The following is an 18,354-nucleotide window of genomic DNA, read 5'->3' on the forward strand; positions in this document are numbered from 1 at the left end:
GGCGGGGAGGGGGTGGTGAGGGGCACTCACAGCCGGGACGCGAACCGCCCCCGCCTCCTCCTGCGGCCGGACGCGCGGGGCGGGTAGGGGCGGGGCGCAGCGGAACTGACGGCAACGGGCGCTCGCAGCCCCGCCTGGGCCGGGGAGGGCGGTGCATGCGCAAAGGGCGGTGGCGGGCTCGTCGTGGGGGTGAGAGGGGCGGGGCGGGGCGGGGCGGGGCGCTCGCTCGTCCGCCGCGCTTCTGCCGGCGTTTACCTCAGGGACTGCGCTTGTGTCTGCAAACGTGAGACGTTCCTCGAAGAGGAATTCATTAAAAGGAATGAGCATCAACCGGCGGGTGAAATCGGTCTTTGGTGTTTTGTAGCCTAAAGGGCAAAAATCCTGAAGGGGCTGGGAAGTGTAAGCCTTGTGTGAGAGTTAGGGTGGTCTTCTAGTGGAGGATGTGGGAACCTCATGAAGTTCAACGAGGCCAAGTGCAAGGTCCTGCATATGGGTCAGGACAATCCCAAGCACAAATACAGGCTGGGCAATGAGTGGATTGAGAGCAGCCCTGAGGAGAAGGACTTGGGGATGTTAGCTGATGAGAAGCTCAACACGAGCTGGCAATGCGTGCCTGCAGATGTGAAAGCCAATTGTATCCTGGGCTGCATCAAAAGAAGCATGGCCAGCACGTCGAGGGAGGTGATTCTGCCTCCTCTACTCTGTTCTGGTGAGACCCCACCTGGAATACTGTGTCCAGCTCTAGGGTCCCCAGCATAAGAAACACATGGACCTGTTAGAGCTGGTCCAGAGGAGGGCCATGAAAATGGTAAGAGGGCTGAGAGAGTTGGAGTTGTTCAGCCTGGAGAAGGTGGCTCCAGGGAGACCTCATTGCAGCCATATTTAAAGGGGGCTTACAAGAAGAATGGAGAGAGACTTTTTACCAAGGCCTGTAGTGACAGGTGTCCTGGTTTCAGCTGGAATAGAGTTAATTTTCTTTCTAGTAGCTGGTATAGTGTTATGTTTTGGGTTCAGTATGAGAAGAATATTGATAACACACTGATGTTTTCAGTTATTGCTAACTAATGTTTAGACTAAGTCAAGGATTTTTCAGTTTCTCATGCCCAGCCAGCAAGAAGGCTGGAGGGGCACAAGAAGTTGGGAGGAGACACAGCTGGGACAGCTGACCCAAACTGGCCAAAGGGGTATTCCAGACCATGTGATGTCATGCCTCGTATATAAACTGGGGGGACTTGGCCTGGGGGGGATCGCTGCTCGGGAACTAACTGCGCATCAGTTGGCAAGTGGTAATTGCCTTGTGCATCGCTTGTTTTGTATTCCAATTCTTTTATTATTATTATTGTCATTTTATTATTGTTATTATCATTATTAGTTTCTTCCTTTCTGTTTTATTAAACTGTTCTTATCTCAACCCACAAGTTTTACATTTTTTTTCCTGATTCTCTCCCCCATCCCACTGGATGGGGGGAGTGAGTGAGCAGCTACGTGGTGCTTAGTTACCAGCTGGGGTTAAACCACAACAACAGGACAAGGGGCAACAGTTTTAAACTGAAAGAGGGTAGATTTAGATCAGACGTAAGGAAGAAGTGAGGGTAGTGAGACACTGGAACAGGTTACCCAGAGAAGTTGTGGATGCCACATCCCTGGAAGTGTTCAAGGCCAGGTTGGATGGGGCTTTGAGCAACCTGATCTAGTGGAAGGTGTCCCTGCCCATTGCAGGGGTGTTGGACTAGATGATCTTAAACATCCCTTCCAACCCAAAACATTCTATGATTCTGACATCGTAGTTACAGCAGCAGTTCTCAGTGAGAATGAGATCTCGTATCTCAGTATTTGCCAAATACGTTTGAAATCACTCTTGAAATGGGGCAGTATTTAAATGAAAAATAAACAACATTTTATTCCACTAACTACAAGCTTAGGAAACCGGTTCTTAGTTTTGGTGAAGAAAACAAAGCATTGGCACATCTCCTTACAGCAGCTCTCCAGGACAGATTCTCAGAGCATCCTCTGGTTTTCACTTGGGCAAGAGTTGACAGGACGTAGCTGCAACTTGTCAGCTCAGGGCCCCAAATAACATCCTTCCAGCATTGTTTTCCAAACAGCAGTCTCTTGAGTGGTGCCAAGCCTCTCCATATTTGCCTCTCTTCCCATTTAAGATCCTACTACATAGGACTGGACCCTTGGGGATTTTCTGTAATCTGAAAACTTGATCATCAATTGAACTGTGATATTAAATTATGAGACTTCTATTCATGAGACAGTCTGATAAAGCATTTGCTGTTGACAGCGGGAAATTCTTCATGCAGGCGGTCCAAAGAACATTGCCATCTCATTTATCAACAGACAGCTCATGTAAGTGGTGCAAATGTAATCCTTCCCCCCAAAAACTGGGAAAAAAGAGTTCCATTGCCTCCAAGTTTAGAAAGTGTACATCTTTAAATTTTGTAAACCATATATTTTAGAAGTGGTTATACAAACATTTTTGGGATGTTAAAAAATACATTTAATTACCAGCTTTAGATAGCAACTGTCATTTACTTACATTATTGGCAATGTGGCTCCCTCAAAGGTCACTATTAGGGAGACCTTCTTACAAGTGTTTTGCTGGGGAAAGATTACAGAGCATGGGAAGGGCCACTTGGATCACAAGCCTACTTCCAACACACAAATATTAAATGTAAATGTAGGCAAATGAATGGCCTTAACCCATTTTAGGGGACTAATTATTTAATAACATGGTAAGCAAATATTTCTCAATGACAGGTCAGAAACTTCAGCAAAAAAATGGAGAGACCATTTTAAAGGGAGACACCTGAGAGCTAGGTGTTTCTCTTTAAAATGCACATTTATTAGCTTTATAGATGCATGTGAAAACACAAGAGACGCACTGCTAACTTAATTCTTTGCACACTGCTGATCTGCCAGCTATGGGGAGAGTTGGAAATCAACATTCAGCAACCAGACATTTCTTCTATAACTTTACTTCATATATATCTATATATACACACAAATATATGCTTTTTTATATATATATATATATATATATAAAAAACCCTGCTTACAAAAAATTAGGAGTAGTTGCCTCTGACAACCTTTTCCTCATTCCAGTAGTTTTTTCATATTCCACAGTAATGCAGGAGAGCAGATGTATGGTCCTGGTTGCCACCAACTCTTCTGACATGCTACTATTTCTCCCCATAGAAGAAATCTATGTGCCACCACTCCACTCCCCGTGAAGCTGGTTGGCCCAAGTATTTTATACATTTATCAAGGCAGATCATCAATCAAGCCGTCTTTTTGTTGTCCAAATGTCAAGAGAAAGGAAATTTGTATGATCTGTTCTTGCAAGCCCTCCCCTGCCACCTTTCCTCTTCAGCCAAAGCAAGAGAAATGAAAACTGCTCTCAGCCTCAGTTTGCAAATCCTCTGGCATGGGAGCATTCTCAGCCCCTGTCTCTATTTTTCCAGTACAGACACTTGTTGGAGTAAAAGTGGGCATGGAATGACTTAAAGTCATGGCACTCCAACAAAATAACTTAAATAGAATTCACAGGTTTTGAAGATTTCGGATGAGCAATTGCATTTAGATAGAATCATAGAATCATTTAGGTTGGAAAAGACCTTTAAGATTGAGTCCCACCGTAAACCTAACACTGCCAAGTCCACCACCATGACCCTAAGCATCACATCTACACGTCTTTTAAATACCTCCAGGGATGGTCACTCAACCACTTCCCCGGGAAGCCTGTTCCAGTGCTTGACAACCCTTTCGGTGAAGAAATTTTTCCTAATATCCAATCTAAACCTTCCCTGGTACAACTTGAGGCCATTTCCTCTTGTCCTATCACTTACTACTTGGGAGAAGAGACGACCACCCACCTCACCACAACCTCCTTTCAAGCAGTTGTTGAGAGCGATAAAGGTCTCCCCTCAGCCTCATTTTCTCTAAACAACCCCAGTTCCCTCAGCTGCTCCTCATAAGACTTCTGCTCTAGACCCTTCAGCAGCTTCGTTGCCCTTCTTTGGACACACTCCAGCAACTCAATGTCTTTCTTGTAGTGAGGGGCCCAAAACTGAACACGGTATTCGAGGTGCAGCCTCACCGGTGCCGAGTACAGGGGAACAATCTCTTCCCTAGTCCTGCTGGCCACACTATTTCTGATACAAGCCAGGATGCCGTTGGCCTTCTTGGCCACCTGGGCACACTGCTGGCTCATATTCAGCCGGCTGTCAACCAACTCCCCCAGGTCCTTTTTTCCACCAGGCAGCTTTCCAGCCACTCTTCCCCAAGCCTGTAGCGTTGCATGGGGTTGTTGTGACCCAAGTGCAGGACCCAGCACTTGGCCTTGTTGAACTTCATACAGTTGGCCTCGGCCCATCAATCCAGCTTGTCCAGATCCCTCTGCAGAGCCTTCCTACCCTCAAGCAGATCAACACTCCTGCCCAACTTGGTGTCATCTGCAAACTTACCAAGGGTGCACTCAATCCCCTCATCCAGATCATTGATAAAGATATTAAACAGAACTGGCCCCAATACTGAGCCCTGGGGAACACCACTTGTGAGCAGCCGCCAACTGGATTTAACTCCATTCACCACAACTCTGGGCCCGGCCATCCAGATAGTTTTTTACCCAGCAAAGAGTACGCCTGTCCAAGCCATGAGCAGCCAGTTTCTCTGGGAGAATGCTGTGGGAAACAGTGTCAAAGGCTTTACTGAAGTCCAAACAGACAACATCCACAGCCTTTCCCTCATCCACTAAGCGGGTCACCTGGTCATAGAACGAGATCAGGTTAGTCAAGCAGGACCTGCCTTTCATAAACCCATGCTGAATGGGCCTGATCACCTGGTTTTCCTGTACATGCCATGTGATGGCACTCAAGATGATCTGCTCCATAACCTTCCCCGGCACCAAGGTCAGACTGACAGGTCTGTAGTTCCCCAGATCCTCCTTCCAGCTTTTCTTGTAGATGGGCATCACATTTGCTAACTTCCAGTCAACTGGGACCTCCCAGTTAGCAAGGACTGCTGATAAAGGATTGAAAGTGGCTTGGTGAGCACTTGCGCCAGCTCTCTCAGTACCCTTGGGTGGATCCCATCCAGCCCCATAGACTTGTGTGAGTCTAAGTGGAGTAGCAGGTCACTAACTACTTCCCCTTGGATTATGGGGGCTTCATTCTGCTCCCCATCCCTGTCTTCCAGCTCAGGGGTCTGGGTACCCTGAGAACAACTGGTCTTACTATTAAAGACTGAGGCAAAGAGGCATTAAGTACCTCAGCCTTTTCCTCATCCTTTGTCACTTTTTTCTTCCTGCATAACTTCATGACATCCTTGTAGTCCTCCTGAGTTGCCTACCCCTTCTCCCAAAGGTTATAAACTCTCCTTTTTTTCCTGAGTGCCAGCCAAAACGCTCTCTCCAGCCAGGCCAGTCTTCTTCCCTGCCGGCTCGTCTTTCGTCACACGGGGATGAAACTTGGCCAAATTTAGGATGGAGGGGACAGAGTGTGACAGTTTTAAATAAAGAAAATAACCAGTTTTCTCTCACAGAATTTTACCAGGAATTTAACTAGGAGCATTTCTCACAGAGAAGCAATTGCTACATCTTATTTCTACAGTATTGATGTGAGTACTAACTGGATGGCAAATGCTGCCATTGTATTTGGTTGTGGTATTGGTGATACCAAACACCTTAAAGATTTGCTGTCATGTAAAGACAGCCACTGCTCAGCATTATTCATGAATCTACCCTATAGTATTGGTTGGAGAGGGTTTGAGAAGCACTTTTTGACATAGTTCATCTCAGCAGTTTATTGTTTCACTTCTGCCCTACAAGACAAAAAGGTGATGACAATCTGTGACTTGCATTAATTAAGATAGTTATTACTAAATGTACATTGGAGTATCTATTATTTTATCATCTCTAGAAGATAATTTAGATTATGGCTCTGTAAATGCTGTGATCTAGAGCTTTCTCATTGCCATTATGCTACTCAGTCTCCTGAGATCCTTCAGGATGAGGGCATGTAATGTTCTGAATAATTCCAAGGGGTAGAGCAACTCTGAAGAGAAGTTGTCTAAATATGTATCTCTCAAAAGTGGAAATGGAAGATTAGACATTGTATTGTCTGCCTAAAAGCTTGGCTTCCAGTAATTTATTTTTTATTTTTAAAATCTTCATTGCTCCAGCTAGTCCAATGGAGGAACTTCTACACTGAGAGCCTCCCCTGAGACCTCCAAATGTTTACGTATCTTAAAGTGACCATTGTCAGTTCAGTCATTTTCTGTTTGCATTTGTTCATTAACATGTAATTTACCAACTGCTCAGATTTATCTCATTATTGTGAATATGATGCAACCTTCTTATCCCTACCAAATAACACTTCATCAAATACCCTCAGAATAGCGTTTTTTGCTTGTGCAAGAAAATGCTTCTGCTTCATCATGAACTTGTCTGGTTTTAGTTTATAATGCTGGTTTTGTATTGCTGTACTTGAAATTTTAAAAATTTAGAAGTTAATTTCTTTTGTTATAGTATGCATCTTGTGCTAGACACCTCTTTCTTTTAATATAACCTTACATTTATTATTGTCTGTGCCAACTACTTATGCACATATTGTGTTTCTGCTTTGCCAGACTGACTTCAGCTCCTTCCCTTGTTTGCTGACACAGGCAGATTTTTTCCTAGTCCAGCACTTATCCACTGTTCTTTACACACTAATGGTAGATTTCATTATTTTTTCTGATTACAAATCATAAATAATTAAATCTCTAATTATTCTATTAACTTCTTAAATGTGTATGAATTAGTTTTAAAATGTCACTCAGCAACATAATGGCCAATCTTTTTAGCTACGCTCTGCTTTTGTGTAAAGAAAATGTATGCTTCAGGGGGCTTTTTGGCTTTGCCAAGCCATTTACAGCCCTCATATTCCCTCTAGAATAAATGGAAGATTTTCAGTGCAGCTAGAATTCCTCATGCTCTTTCTATTATAGAATCATAGAATCACAGAACATGTCAAGTTGGAAGGGACCCACAAGGATCACCGAGTCCAACTCCCTGCTCCTCACAGGACTACCTAAAACTAAACCATATGACTAAGAGCATCATCCAGATGCTCCTTGAACTCTGACAGGCCTGGTGCTGTGACCACTTCCCTGGGGAGCCTGTTCCAGTGACCAGCCACCCTCTCAGTGAAGAATCTTTTCCTAATGTCCAATCTGAACTTCCCCTGACGCAGCTTCATTCTATTTCCTCGTGTCCTATGGCTGGTCACCAGAGAGAGGAGATCAGCACCTCCCCTTCTGCTGCCCGTCTTGAGGAAGTTGTAGACTGCAATGAGGTCATCCCTCAGCCTTCTCTTCTCCAAGCTGAACAAACCCAGTGACCTCAGCCACTCCTCCTAAGTCTTGCCCTCGAGGCCTTTCACCATCTTGGTTGCCCTCCTCTGGACACACTCTAATAGTTTGATGTCCTTCTTATATTGAGGCGCCCAGAACTGCACACAGTACTCGAGGTGGGGCCACACCAGTGCCGTGTAGAGTGGGACAGTCACCTCCCTGGTCCAGCTAGCTATGCTGTGCTTGATGCATCCCAGGACATGGTTGGCCCTTTTGGCTGCCAGGGCACACTGTTGACTCACATTCAACTTGCCATCAATCCAAACCCCCAGATCTCTTTCTGCAGGGCTGCTCTCCAGCCTCTTGTCCTCCCATTTGTATGCATAAGCAGGACTACCCTGTCCCAGGTGGAGAATCTGGCACTTGCTCTTGTTAAATTTCATATGGTTGGTCAGTGCCCAGCTCTCTAGTCCATCCAGATCTCTCTGTAAGGCCTCTCTACCCTTGAGGGAGTCCACAGCTCCTCCTAGTTCAGTATCATTGGCAAACTTACCTAATGTACATTTGATTCCTGTGTCTGGATCATTTATAAAAACATTAAAGAGCACTGGCCCTAAAATCATGCCCTGGGGAACCCCACTGGTGACTGGCTGCCAGCCTGATGTAACCCCGTTTACTATACTTGCTCTTTTTCCAGTAGTACTCTAACTTCTCTCAGTAGCTTTTGGGAATTCAGCAGATACTTTCTCCAGATTCTCTTCCATGGTGAATTCTGATTATATCAGGTTTATCATTATTTTTCTACCAATTTCATACAATGAAGATCTGATACAGAGAAGTACTTTTCAATGATCCCACATTCTTTTCTGCTTTCAGGTTTCTCACTAGTATGTGTGAGTAAGTTCTCATTTGAGCAGACTATTTATTGGAGCAGCAAGTTTTACTTCTGCCGTTGCTGTATTTCCACTCAGTACAGGACAGTAGAAGTAAAATCAGTAAATTAGGGAGTCAAATTAGTACCTTACTTCAGTTAAGTTCTGCTTCAGATTCAGCCCATGAATAAATTTTTTCCAGTGTAGTTCAGGTTCAGAGCACTAAGAGTTTGTACCAGTAATCTGGAATTTATGCACCCTGCCTCACATATAACCAATTAAAAGGGTGGTGCTATAGGGTGAGACTGCAGCTAGGAGAAGGCTTTAACACCATCCTCCTATTCTCCTGCCAGAGCTTGCACAGTACCTATACTGCTAGCAGAGCGCCTCAGTTTCTCTCGAGTTCCTTAAATATGAAACAGAGGTTGAGAAGCTTAGGGAAACCATGGCACTGCACTGAGAGTACAAATTGCAGCGGGGAAGTGAGAGACAGAGGTCAAGGGAAAGAATCTAATCTTTCCTTTTTTTCCTGGGAAATTTGTGCATGTGCATATGCCACCCAGACACGCATATTTACACAATGAAGTAAAAAAATGAGACTGCTGCAGGGAAGCTCACAGGTGTCAGTAACAAGAAACAAATCTTCACTATGGGACAAGAATAGCATCTCTGGTCACTCCTTTACTAGACCTAATTTAGTTAGAGAGCTCAAAAATACCTGCACTGAGCAGTTTCTTACTCAGGTCTGCAAAGTAGAGCAAAAAAGGACGCCTCTAGCACAGACTGGTGGGGCAAGTGAGAGTAGAAAAGGAGACACTGAGATGTGATGCTGCTCTGCAGTTTGTAATTAGTACAAACAGTCCCTATACTGAATGGGACATATTAGGTTTTAGGCAAACTGTTGTTCTGAATTTACCAGAGGAGAGATTTATTTTACCTGGGTTCTCAGTCAGGTTTAACAAAGAATTCTTAATAACAATACCAATTCAGTTCTGATTCAAGAGAAAAAATTCTAGTATGAACTGCTCTATGGGTTTGTTTGTTTGTTTTAATTAGGAACAGGTTTGATTCCATTACTGGTATGACGTTAATTTTGCAATTTAAAAATATACTAAAAAAAGTTAAATTATTAAATATCAGTATAATTGCAATATCATGGTACTCTCAGAGTGTGTGTACACCCACCTTATGCTATACAGCTACATCGCAATTCTGTCTCCCGCAAACTAAAGCTGTGTTAGCAGCATGGAGAGATGCCTTAAGTTTGCTGTGCTGCTGCTCCTATTCTCATCAGTTGAAAGCTGTCATCTGACCAGCATGGTACTGAAGAAAAAAGAGTTGTCGCACATGTGGCCTTTCAGGGAGCAATGCACAGGAAAAGACGAAATGTCTGATAAGGAGGTAGGACCTAGAGGAGAAGAAAGAGCAAGTCCTGGTTTGCCCAGACCACCTTAAACTGCATTGTCCACAGCTGAGTAAAACGACTACAGGCAGGTCCCTAAATCCTATGGGAGCTATATGGATGTGAAATCTGTATTCAAATAGCTCAATACCCTCAGAAATCTTGGTAGTTTGATGGGGGTTTATGCATATGTTGACATCATGAAAGACCCCAGTAGTATTTATAAGAAATTCACTGTCATAGTAATGTCAACTGTTTCCACAAGATGTCACAAGACGGTAAGGATCAAGGAAGAAACTGCGCCTGCTAGATATCCCTATAGCATCACAGGACATTACGCTTCACTTCAGATATAACTTACACAGAATGGCCTCACAGAAGTTATAACCTCAAGGGAATTACGCAGTTTAAGAGATGTAGATTATCTGTAATAGCTAACTGTAAAACATGTCTCCTAATACAGTAATGTTGGAACTGATGCCAATGAACACATCACTGTACTATCCTTGCACTAAGGTGCTTAGAACTGCTTAAGGTGCTATCTTTTATTAATAAATCAGTATTATCTGTAGGAAAGCCTTGTCCTTATGTACTGGGCAAATTCTATATAAGCTAGTAATATTCAGTTAACAAACTCCCTGTATTTTCCATCCAATATGATTCTTTATGGGTACATCCCTTTCTGCCCTAAATTCTACGTGAACTATTATCATGTACTGTGGAAAAGCTCCTGTTCTTCCCCCTCATGCTAAGTAGCAATCAAATTAGTGGCCTTAGCAGACTTCTTACCAATACAAATGATCAGGCATATTGTTTGTGAAGCATACTGGAGACTTTTTATTCATGCCATTAATGAAATGCCAACTATGTGTCATCATTTCTGGAAGCGCTAACTCACTCTCAGTGGGAGCATGGTAGCTCTGACATGAACAGGCACAGACAAACTTCTGGAGCCAACGCTGTCAGCAGCAAAACCCCCACTGCCTTCCGCAGGCCGAGGCTGACACATCATCCATCAACATGTTACAGGCTACCTGCACAGTAGATGCACAGGGTAAATATTCCATAGGGAACGTAATAATAAAGACACAGCCCCATAATCACTTAATAGTTTACATGTGCCCTCCACACCTCAACATACCTCTGACAAGTGTCAGGATTACCAGACGGCATTCCCTTTTACTGTACTACAGCAGCAAAAGAGGTATTTAGCAGCCCGTAATTACAGTTTGAGTTAACAATTCTGTAGCCACTGGCCTATAATTGGAATATATATAGGATGAACCTATTTGCCATTAAAAACAAGTTCCCCGAACGCAGGTGCCAGCCTGGGGCCAAGGCCCACGTCGAGGGGCTGAGCGAGGGAAGCCCCGCGGCCCCTCCCGCCTGCGCTGGGGCCGGCACTGGCCTGTGAGAAACGCGCCCGGCGCCCTCACCCGCGGGGCCGGAGGGGAGACTCGGCCACCCCGAGGGACATCCCGGGAATCACGGTGCGTCCCGTCCCCGCCGCGAGGTAGAACGAGGGAGCAGATGGGGGATGGACGCGAAGTGCACCGTGGAACTTGTAGTTCTCCCGCCGGGGAGGCGGGGAGCGCGCTGCTTCATGGGGGTTGTAGTCCCGCCGGCAGAGCGCCGGGTTCCCCCCCCGGCGGCCGGAGACTACAGCTCCCAGCGCGCCGTGCCGGCCGCCCATTTCTGACCGGGTTGGGGGTGAAGGGCTGGAGCCGGTCGAGGGGGGAAAGATGGCGGCGAGGTTGAGCGGCGGCGAGAACCGGCTGGTGTCGCTGCCCCTGTCGCGTATCCGCGTGATCATGAAGAGCTCGCCGGAGGTCTCCAGCATCAACCAGGACGCGCTGTTCCTCACCGCCAAAGCCACGGTACCGGCTCCCTCTTCCCCTCCCTCTCGGCCGACCCCGCTCCTTCCCCGCCGTGCTGGGCCTGTGCCTCCCCTGAGGTACCGCTGCCTCCCCTGAGGTACCGCTGCCTCCCCTGAGGTACCGCTGCCTCCCCTGAGGTACCGCTGCCTCCCCTGAGGTACCGCTGCCTCCCCTGAGGTACCGCTGCCTCCCCTGAGGTACCGCTGCCTCCCCTGAGGTACCGCTGCCTCCGAGCTGGGCTCCCGCGTCGCTCCCCTCACCGCTGCCGGGGCACCCCGGCCGCAGCCGCGCTGTGTCAGTGCCGACCTCGTCGCCGGACGAGCGACCCCGAGCCCACCTCTCTTCCCCTCCTACCTGTGTCTGTCAGCCGGCGGCCATGAAGCGTCGCGCTTCAGGCTCCCGCTGTGCAAAAGGGGGGGGTTGGGTGTCGTCCCGTCCAGCTGAGCTCCCCGAGCCTGTGAGCGATGCGGGAGGTTTTTCTTTCCACCGCTGCCAATTAGTATAAATTAGCCCGGGTGAAAATGATACCCTGCTGCTTTCTGATCCCAGCTGTCATTTGCTGGGCTGTGGAGAGTGTTGAAGAGCAGCACAAATTAAGTTATGTGCCAGAACCCAAGCCTGCAGTCCGTGCTCCAAGGAGATGCAACCATATCCTGACTTTGAGCTTTTCTGAAATTAGTGAGTCTCTGCACAGAGTGCCCAGTATACGTATAGTTAAATATGATGCTTGTACCTTTAAATAGGGATTAAAGAAAGCTCTGCCAACTATATATGTGAATTCATAGTTTGACTGTTTGCTTTTGTTTTAACTTTTTAGGAGCTTTTTGTTCAGTATTTGGCTACATACTCCTACAAACATGGGAGAGGCAAGGAGAAGAACGCTTTAACTTACAGTGACTTGTCTCATACTGCAGAAGAGTGTGAGACCTTTCAGTTCCTTGCAGGTATCTGTAGCATGATGGTAAATCCAGTACGTAATTTGGAAAATGAAATCTTGCTGTTATTGAATTGTTTTCTGAGGACACAGTTCTCCTACTGGTCATTAATCTCCTGTATGACATACAGCTGGAACTCATAAACTACATCACTGAAAACATTTCTTTGTGAATGGGGATTTTTCTGGTACTTCAAAATTATACAAGGCTAATTAGTTATCAGCATATTGCCTTCAGTATTTCTTAAAATTCCAGCAACTCCATCTGAAAGCTTTCAGCCTATAAAACAAGATCACTGCACATCTTTATGTGAGAAGTTATATGGCCCCAAACTTACACATTTAAATCTTTTAAGTCTTGTTTCTCAAAGTGATTCATCATAAGGTTCCTCTCTCCTTTTATATATATGTATGGACACACACGTGTGTGTGCACATACATTTTTTACTGATACTTGGATTTTTGTTGTAATACTTAGCTCAAGGATATAGGTTGAGAATAAGATACCCCTAGCCCAGTCTTTCTCTGGGTTCCCTGTGGACAAACCACGTAGTTCTGCTTTGTCTCAGGTCCATCATTATTGCCCTGAACAAGTACCTTACCTTAATGCAGAAAAAACGTTTCTACAGGACATAAATGGAATAGCTGGCTTTTTGAATCTGTCCAAGGCAGTTGAGTAGTTGAGCACTCTATTTTACATCAAATAAATAACGTACATGAGCAAATAGTAAAGACAGTTGTCAGTAATCAGTTGTAAAATGCATTCCTTATCTTCAGTTATTTGTACCATAAGTGGGTAATTCCCTCTTATTCTTACAGCTGTATAGGTCAGACTAACTTACCTGGTTATTCACTTAATAATGTTTTTAACAAAGCCTCTTTTTGACTTAATTTCATTAGTGATATGGATGCAACAGTATCGATGAGGCAATATAAGTATTCAAACTGACTACAAAAGAAACAATTTTACCTTCCAGATATCTTGCCAAAGAAGATCTTAGCTAGCAAATACCTAAAGATGCTTGAAAAAGAGAAGCGAGATGGAGAAGTGGGGGAAGATGATGAAGAGGATGAGGAGGAAGAGGATGAAGTCAAAGCTGTTGATGAAGATGTTGGATCTTAAGGCCAATGGAGAATTGCTTCATAGCTAATCCATTTTCTGTTGTATAAAGGATGTTATTTTTGTGACTGAGAATCCAGATGCTGGATATATTTATATACTGAGCCATCTGCTTTTGCTTTGTTTAAGAAGTTTAGAAATTGAACTTTATACTTGTTGAAGAATGGAATTCTTCCCTCAGAAACATGGTGGGGTAGGAAGAGCTAATGTAAATCTGACAGCAGAACTTGCTCAGATGATTTAAAATGACTTCATCAGACAATCATGATACAAACTTAAAATTTCTTATGGGCAGCTTTCAGTCGAAAAGCTCTTTCACCCTCTGACTAGAAGGGAGTCCTTCCCAAGTTTGTGTTTCTCCTCAGAGTGGAAGATGAGGTGAGGGGAGGTGTTTTACACAGTGTCTACTATCCTCAGCCTTCTGCCCCTTGGGGAGCCAATAACTGATCAAACCCTCCCTCGGTTTTCTGGAACAGTGCCAGGGCATTAGCAGTGGACCAAGCCCATTAAAAAAGTCTTCTGTAAAAACAGCGATTTCTGTAATGCAGCCTAAATAGCCGTGTTGGCACAGAAACAGGGTAGAGGATGAGATCCATTCCAAGAGCTAATGTGGTTCTGCGGCTGTGGTGGTAAAAAGTACATGTGTTAGATAACAATGTAAATATGTACATCTAGAACCTTTTTCTCTAATGAACTCTACTTTTGCAGTTTGTCCATGGTGTTCTACCAAAATGCATATTGAAGTCTCTTAGATGTGGATTGTTGAGAATGAACAACCCTTTTACTGTTTGAGTGACAGGGCTGGATTTTTCATTTGGTTTTGTTTTGGGTGGTTTTTTTATTTTACTATAGAAATGGTAACCGTCCTGTGTAGAACTTTATATGCAACTTTTTAAAATAAATGTTTTATATGAAAAGTGACAACTGATGCAGAGACTTCCTATAGTTCTTTCCAGCTTCAGTCACGTATGTGGTTGGCATACAAGCCTGGCATGCTTACTGTTCATCTTGCCAGGAGGGAAGGGGGACAAAAGGCTAAGCGATGCTTTGAATAGTCTCAATCAGCAATATTAACTAGATCTAGTTTGCTCTGGGAGTCTTAGCTGTGTTAACCAGCAGTCTCTGCTGATACACAGTTAGTGCTTGCACAGCGTTGCGGTCAGAGTGAGAGAGAAGTGACTAAGATCTCTCCCTGGGTGTGAAGAATGCCCCTAGTGAGCATGGGAGCATTACTAAGGAACAAAACCTCCCACTCCAAAAAGCTGGGCAGCAACCTGCCCTGAATCAGTCAGGAAGGGAGATGTCTCAAGCAATACCCTAATTTGGATGGCATGGTAAAGCATTACCAGGAAACTCTATCCTCCCTGTCAGGTTAATACAAACGGCTTTTCTTGGGTTGAAGGCACAAATAATACACTGAACTGCTCTTAAAACACAAGGCAGAAAGCTCTGGCAACTCTATAACCTGGCACACTCCAGGTTTGTTCTAAGAAAGCAAAAATGGGGGTTAGGCAGGTAGCAGTGAGTGCTAAGTGATGCTTTATCCCTAAAGGAATTCCCAAGTGGGTTTGCAGAACTATACTATTGTTGAAAGGGTTGTTTTGCCTTTTTTAAATATTATAATTAAAAGTGCATGGAGATCTGTGGGAAACTGAGGACGGAATGCTGTCTGGGGGGAAGGGGTTGCCTGCAGTAGGGTATGTAAATTGTGTGGCATTGCTCAATAGTTGGTGGGTCTAGTACTTGCCAGCTTTTGGGGGGAAAAAAATGCTACTTGTAACTCTAGCACATGGTAATTCTGTAGTGTAAACAGGGTAGAGGGCAACAAGATAAATCAAATGATGGGTGAGGGGCCATAAACCACTGGCCATCACACGAGTTGCATTGGAGAGTCACAGAGGAACAGCCTGATCCCAGAGCTGGCATCTCCACCGTTTAACTCACTGGTACTATGGCTAAGGCCAAACAACACCTGGCCCACAGTTATGTCAGGTGGGTTACAACCAAAGAATGCAATTGCCTCAGACAGCCCCAGCATAGAAGTCTTTATGTTGGGCACATGTATTTTGAAGTAAAGACATCAGGGCTGGTAAGTTTTAGGGTGCACACGTTTATAGAAATTACAGTTCTGCTTAGTTTTAAACCTGGTGTTTTCCACCACCAATTCTGTCTTTGCAGCTGATCCAATTGCCCGTTATGCAGAATCCCTCCGAAAAGGGGTTTTTTTTTTAAGCCAGTCCTGGTGCCAGGCGTAGGTTACAAGGGACAATATTGGTGACTTGGTGAAAGACGCCAAAATAGCCACCAGCCCCAAGTAACTATCTATCTGCCACCATCCATAATCTGCAGGCGCTGATCATTCCTGGATTTTGGCACTTTTTGGTTCAGCTGCCACTTAGCTGGTCAACGGTTGTTACTACTGACATTTGGTAGGTAACACAGAAACTTTGCTTTTAGACACTCCCAAAAAAAGAAGAAAAAAAAAAAATCCCCAACACATTCTTCAGTCAGTGCTCTATGCACTAGTACCTCATCACCCTGGGGAGGAAGAGAGTGTCTCAGGGCGATCAGCCAATGTGTCCAGGACAAAAACTGACACCACGATCCACTACATGTGTGCCTGTACTGACACAACTGGGAGGACTGCTATCCTGGGACTGAAGACAAAATGTTTTTACTGGAACATGATAGATCACGGCCAGTCCTGTGACGGTCAACTGAAGGAGGAAATTCTGCTGCTGTGGTAAACGGCCAGTGCAGTGCTTGGCCATATCCACGTACCTGGGCTATGTTCACAACTGGCAGAGGTGTCCCTGGTCAGAAGTAGCCCATGCCAGCAGACTGCCATGCTTCATTGTCCTGCAACCCAGCCTCATTCACAGCAGAGGGGAACGTGTCATAGAATCATAGAATCATTTTGGTTGGAAAAGACCTTCAAGATCATCAAGTCCAACCATTAACCACGCCCCCTAAACCATGCCCTGGAGTACCCTATCCACTCGCTTTTTGAATACCTCCAGGGATGGTGACTCAACCGCTTCCCTGGGCAGCCCATTCCAATGTTTGACAACCCTCTCAGTAAAAAAATTTTTCCTAATATCTAACCTAAATCTCCCTTGCCTCAACTTGAGGCCATTTCCTCTCGTCCTATCTCCAGACACCTGACAGAAGAGACCAACACCCTCCTCACTACAACCCCCTTTCAGGTAGTTGTAGAGAGCGATAAGGTCTCCCCTCAGCCTCCTCTTTTCTAGACTGAACAACCCCAGATCCCTCAGCCGCTCCTCATAAGACTTGTGCTCCAGGCCCCTCACCAACTTGGTTGCCCTTCTCTGGACACGCTCAAGCAGCTCAATGTCTTTCCTGTACTGAGGGGCCCAAAACTGAACACAGGACTCGAGGTGCGGCCTCACCAGTGCCGAGTACAGGGGAACAACCACCTCCCTGTTCCTGCCGGCCACACTATTTCTGATACAGGCCAGGATGCTGTTGGCCTTCTTGGCCACCTGGGCACACTGCTGGCTCATATTCAGCCGGCTGTCAACCAGCACCCCCAGGTCTTTCTCTGCCGGGCAGCTTTCCAGCCACTCTTCCCCAAGCCTGTAGCGCTGCATGGGGTTGTTGTGACTGAAGTGCAGGACCCGGCACTTGGCCTTGTTGAACTTCATACAATTGGCCTCAGCCCATCGATCCAGCCTGTCCAGATCTCTCTGTAGAGCCTCCCTACCCTCAAGCAGATCGACCCTGCCTCCCAACTTGGTGTCGTCTGCAAACTTGCTGAGGGTGCACTCAATCCCCTCATCCAAATCATCAATAAAGATATTAAACAGAACAGGGCCCAACACCGAGCCCTGGGGAACACCACTCGTGACCCGCCGCCAACTGGATTTCACCCCATTCACCACGACCCTCTGGGCTCGGCCATCCAGCCAGTTTTTCACCCAGTGAATAGTGCACTTATCCAGGCCACAAGACACCAGCTTCTCCAGGAGTATGCCATGAGAGACAGTATCAAAGGCCTTGCTGAAGTCTAGGAAAATAACATCGACAGCCTTTCCCTCATCCACTAGGCGGGTCACCCGGTCATAGAAGGAGATCAGGTTGGTCAAGCAGGACCTGCCTTTCATAAACCCATGCTGACTGGGCCTGATCCCCCTCTTATCCTGGAGCTGCCGTGTGAGTGCTCTCAAGACAAACCGTTCCATAATCTTTCCCGGTACCAAGGTCAGGCTGACAGGCCTGTAGTTCCCCGGATCCTCCCTCCGACCCTTCTTATAAATGGGAGTCACATTGGCAAGCCTCCAGTCCTCTGGGACCTCCCCTGTTGACCAGGAACGCTGATAGATGATAGAGAGTGGCTTGGCAAGGACCTCAGCCAGTTCCCTCAGTACTCTTGGATGGATCCCATCAGGTCCCATAGATTTGTGAGTGTCCAGATGGCGTAACAGGTCCCTAACTAATTCCTCCTGGATTAAGGGGGGTATGTTATGCTCTTCATCCTTACCTTCCAGCTCATGAGGTGGAGTACCCTGAGGATGACTGGACTCACTATTAAAGACTGAGGCAAAGAAGGCATTAAGTACCTCGGCCTTTTCCTCATCACCGGTTGCTACGTTCCCTTCTGTATCCATTAAAGGATAGATATTCTCCTTGGGATTCTTTTTACTGTTAACATATTTGTAAAAACATTTTTTGTTGTCCCTTACACTAGTGGCCAGATTTAGTTCTAGCTGAGCTTTCGCCTTTCTAATTTTCTCTCTGTATAATCTAACAAGATCCCTGTACTCCTCCCAAGTTGCCTGCCCTTTCCT

General features: G+C 45.7%; 1 protein-coding gene and 1 long non-coding RNA gene across 2 annotated transcripts; one reads left to right on the plus strand and one right to left on the minus strand.

The window, feature by feature from the left end:
• Positions 1-10,422: 10,422 nt before the first annotated feature.
• Positions 10,423-11,178, minus strand: LOC128142360 (uncharacterized). Its single transcript, XR_008235364.1, has 2 exons — positions 10,754-11,178; positions 10,423-10,646 (listed from the first exon to the last, which is right to left on the minus strand). It is a non-coding gene; the product is annotated as an uncharacterized LOC128142360 (long non-coding RNA).
• Positions 11,179-11,275: 97 nt separating this feature from the next.
• Positions 11,276-14,471, plus strand: CHRAC1 (chromatin accessibility complex subunit 1). Its single transcript, XM_052788371.1, has 3 exons — positions 11,276-11,489; positions 12,307-12,433; positions 13,401-14,471. Exons 1-3 carry the CDS (start codon positions 11,355-11,357, stop codon positions 13,544-13,546), a joined length of 408 nt encoding a protein of 135 aa, XP_052644331.1. The 5' UTR covers positions 11,276-11,354; the 3' UTR covers positions 13,547-14,471.
• The last annotated feature ends 3,883 nt before the right edge of the window (positions 14,472-18,354 follow it).

Source organism: Harpia harpyja, chromosome 5 (genome assembly GCF_026419915.1).
Source record: "Harpia harpyja isolate bHarHar1 chromosome 5, bHarHar1 primary haplotype, whole genome shotgun sequence".
NCBI lineage: Eukaryota > Metazoa > Chordata > Aves > Accipitriformes > Accipitridae > Harpia > Harpia harpyja.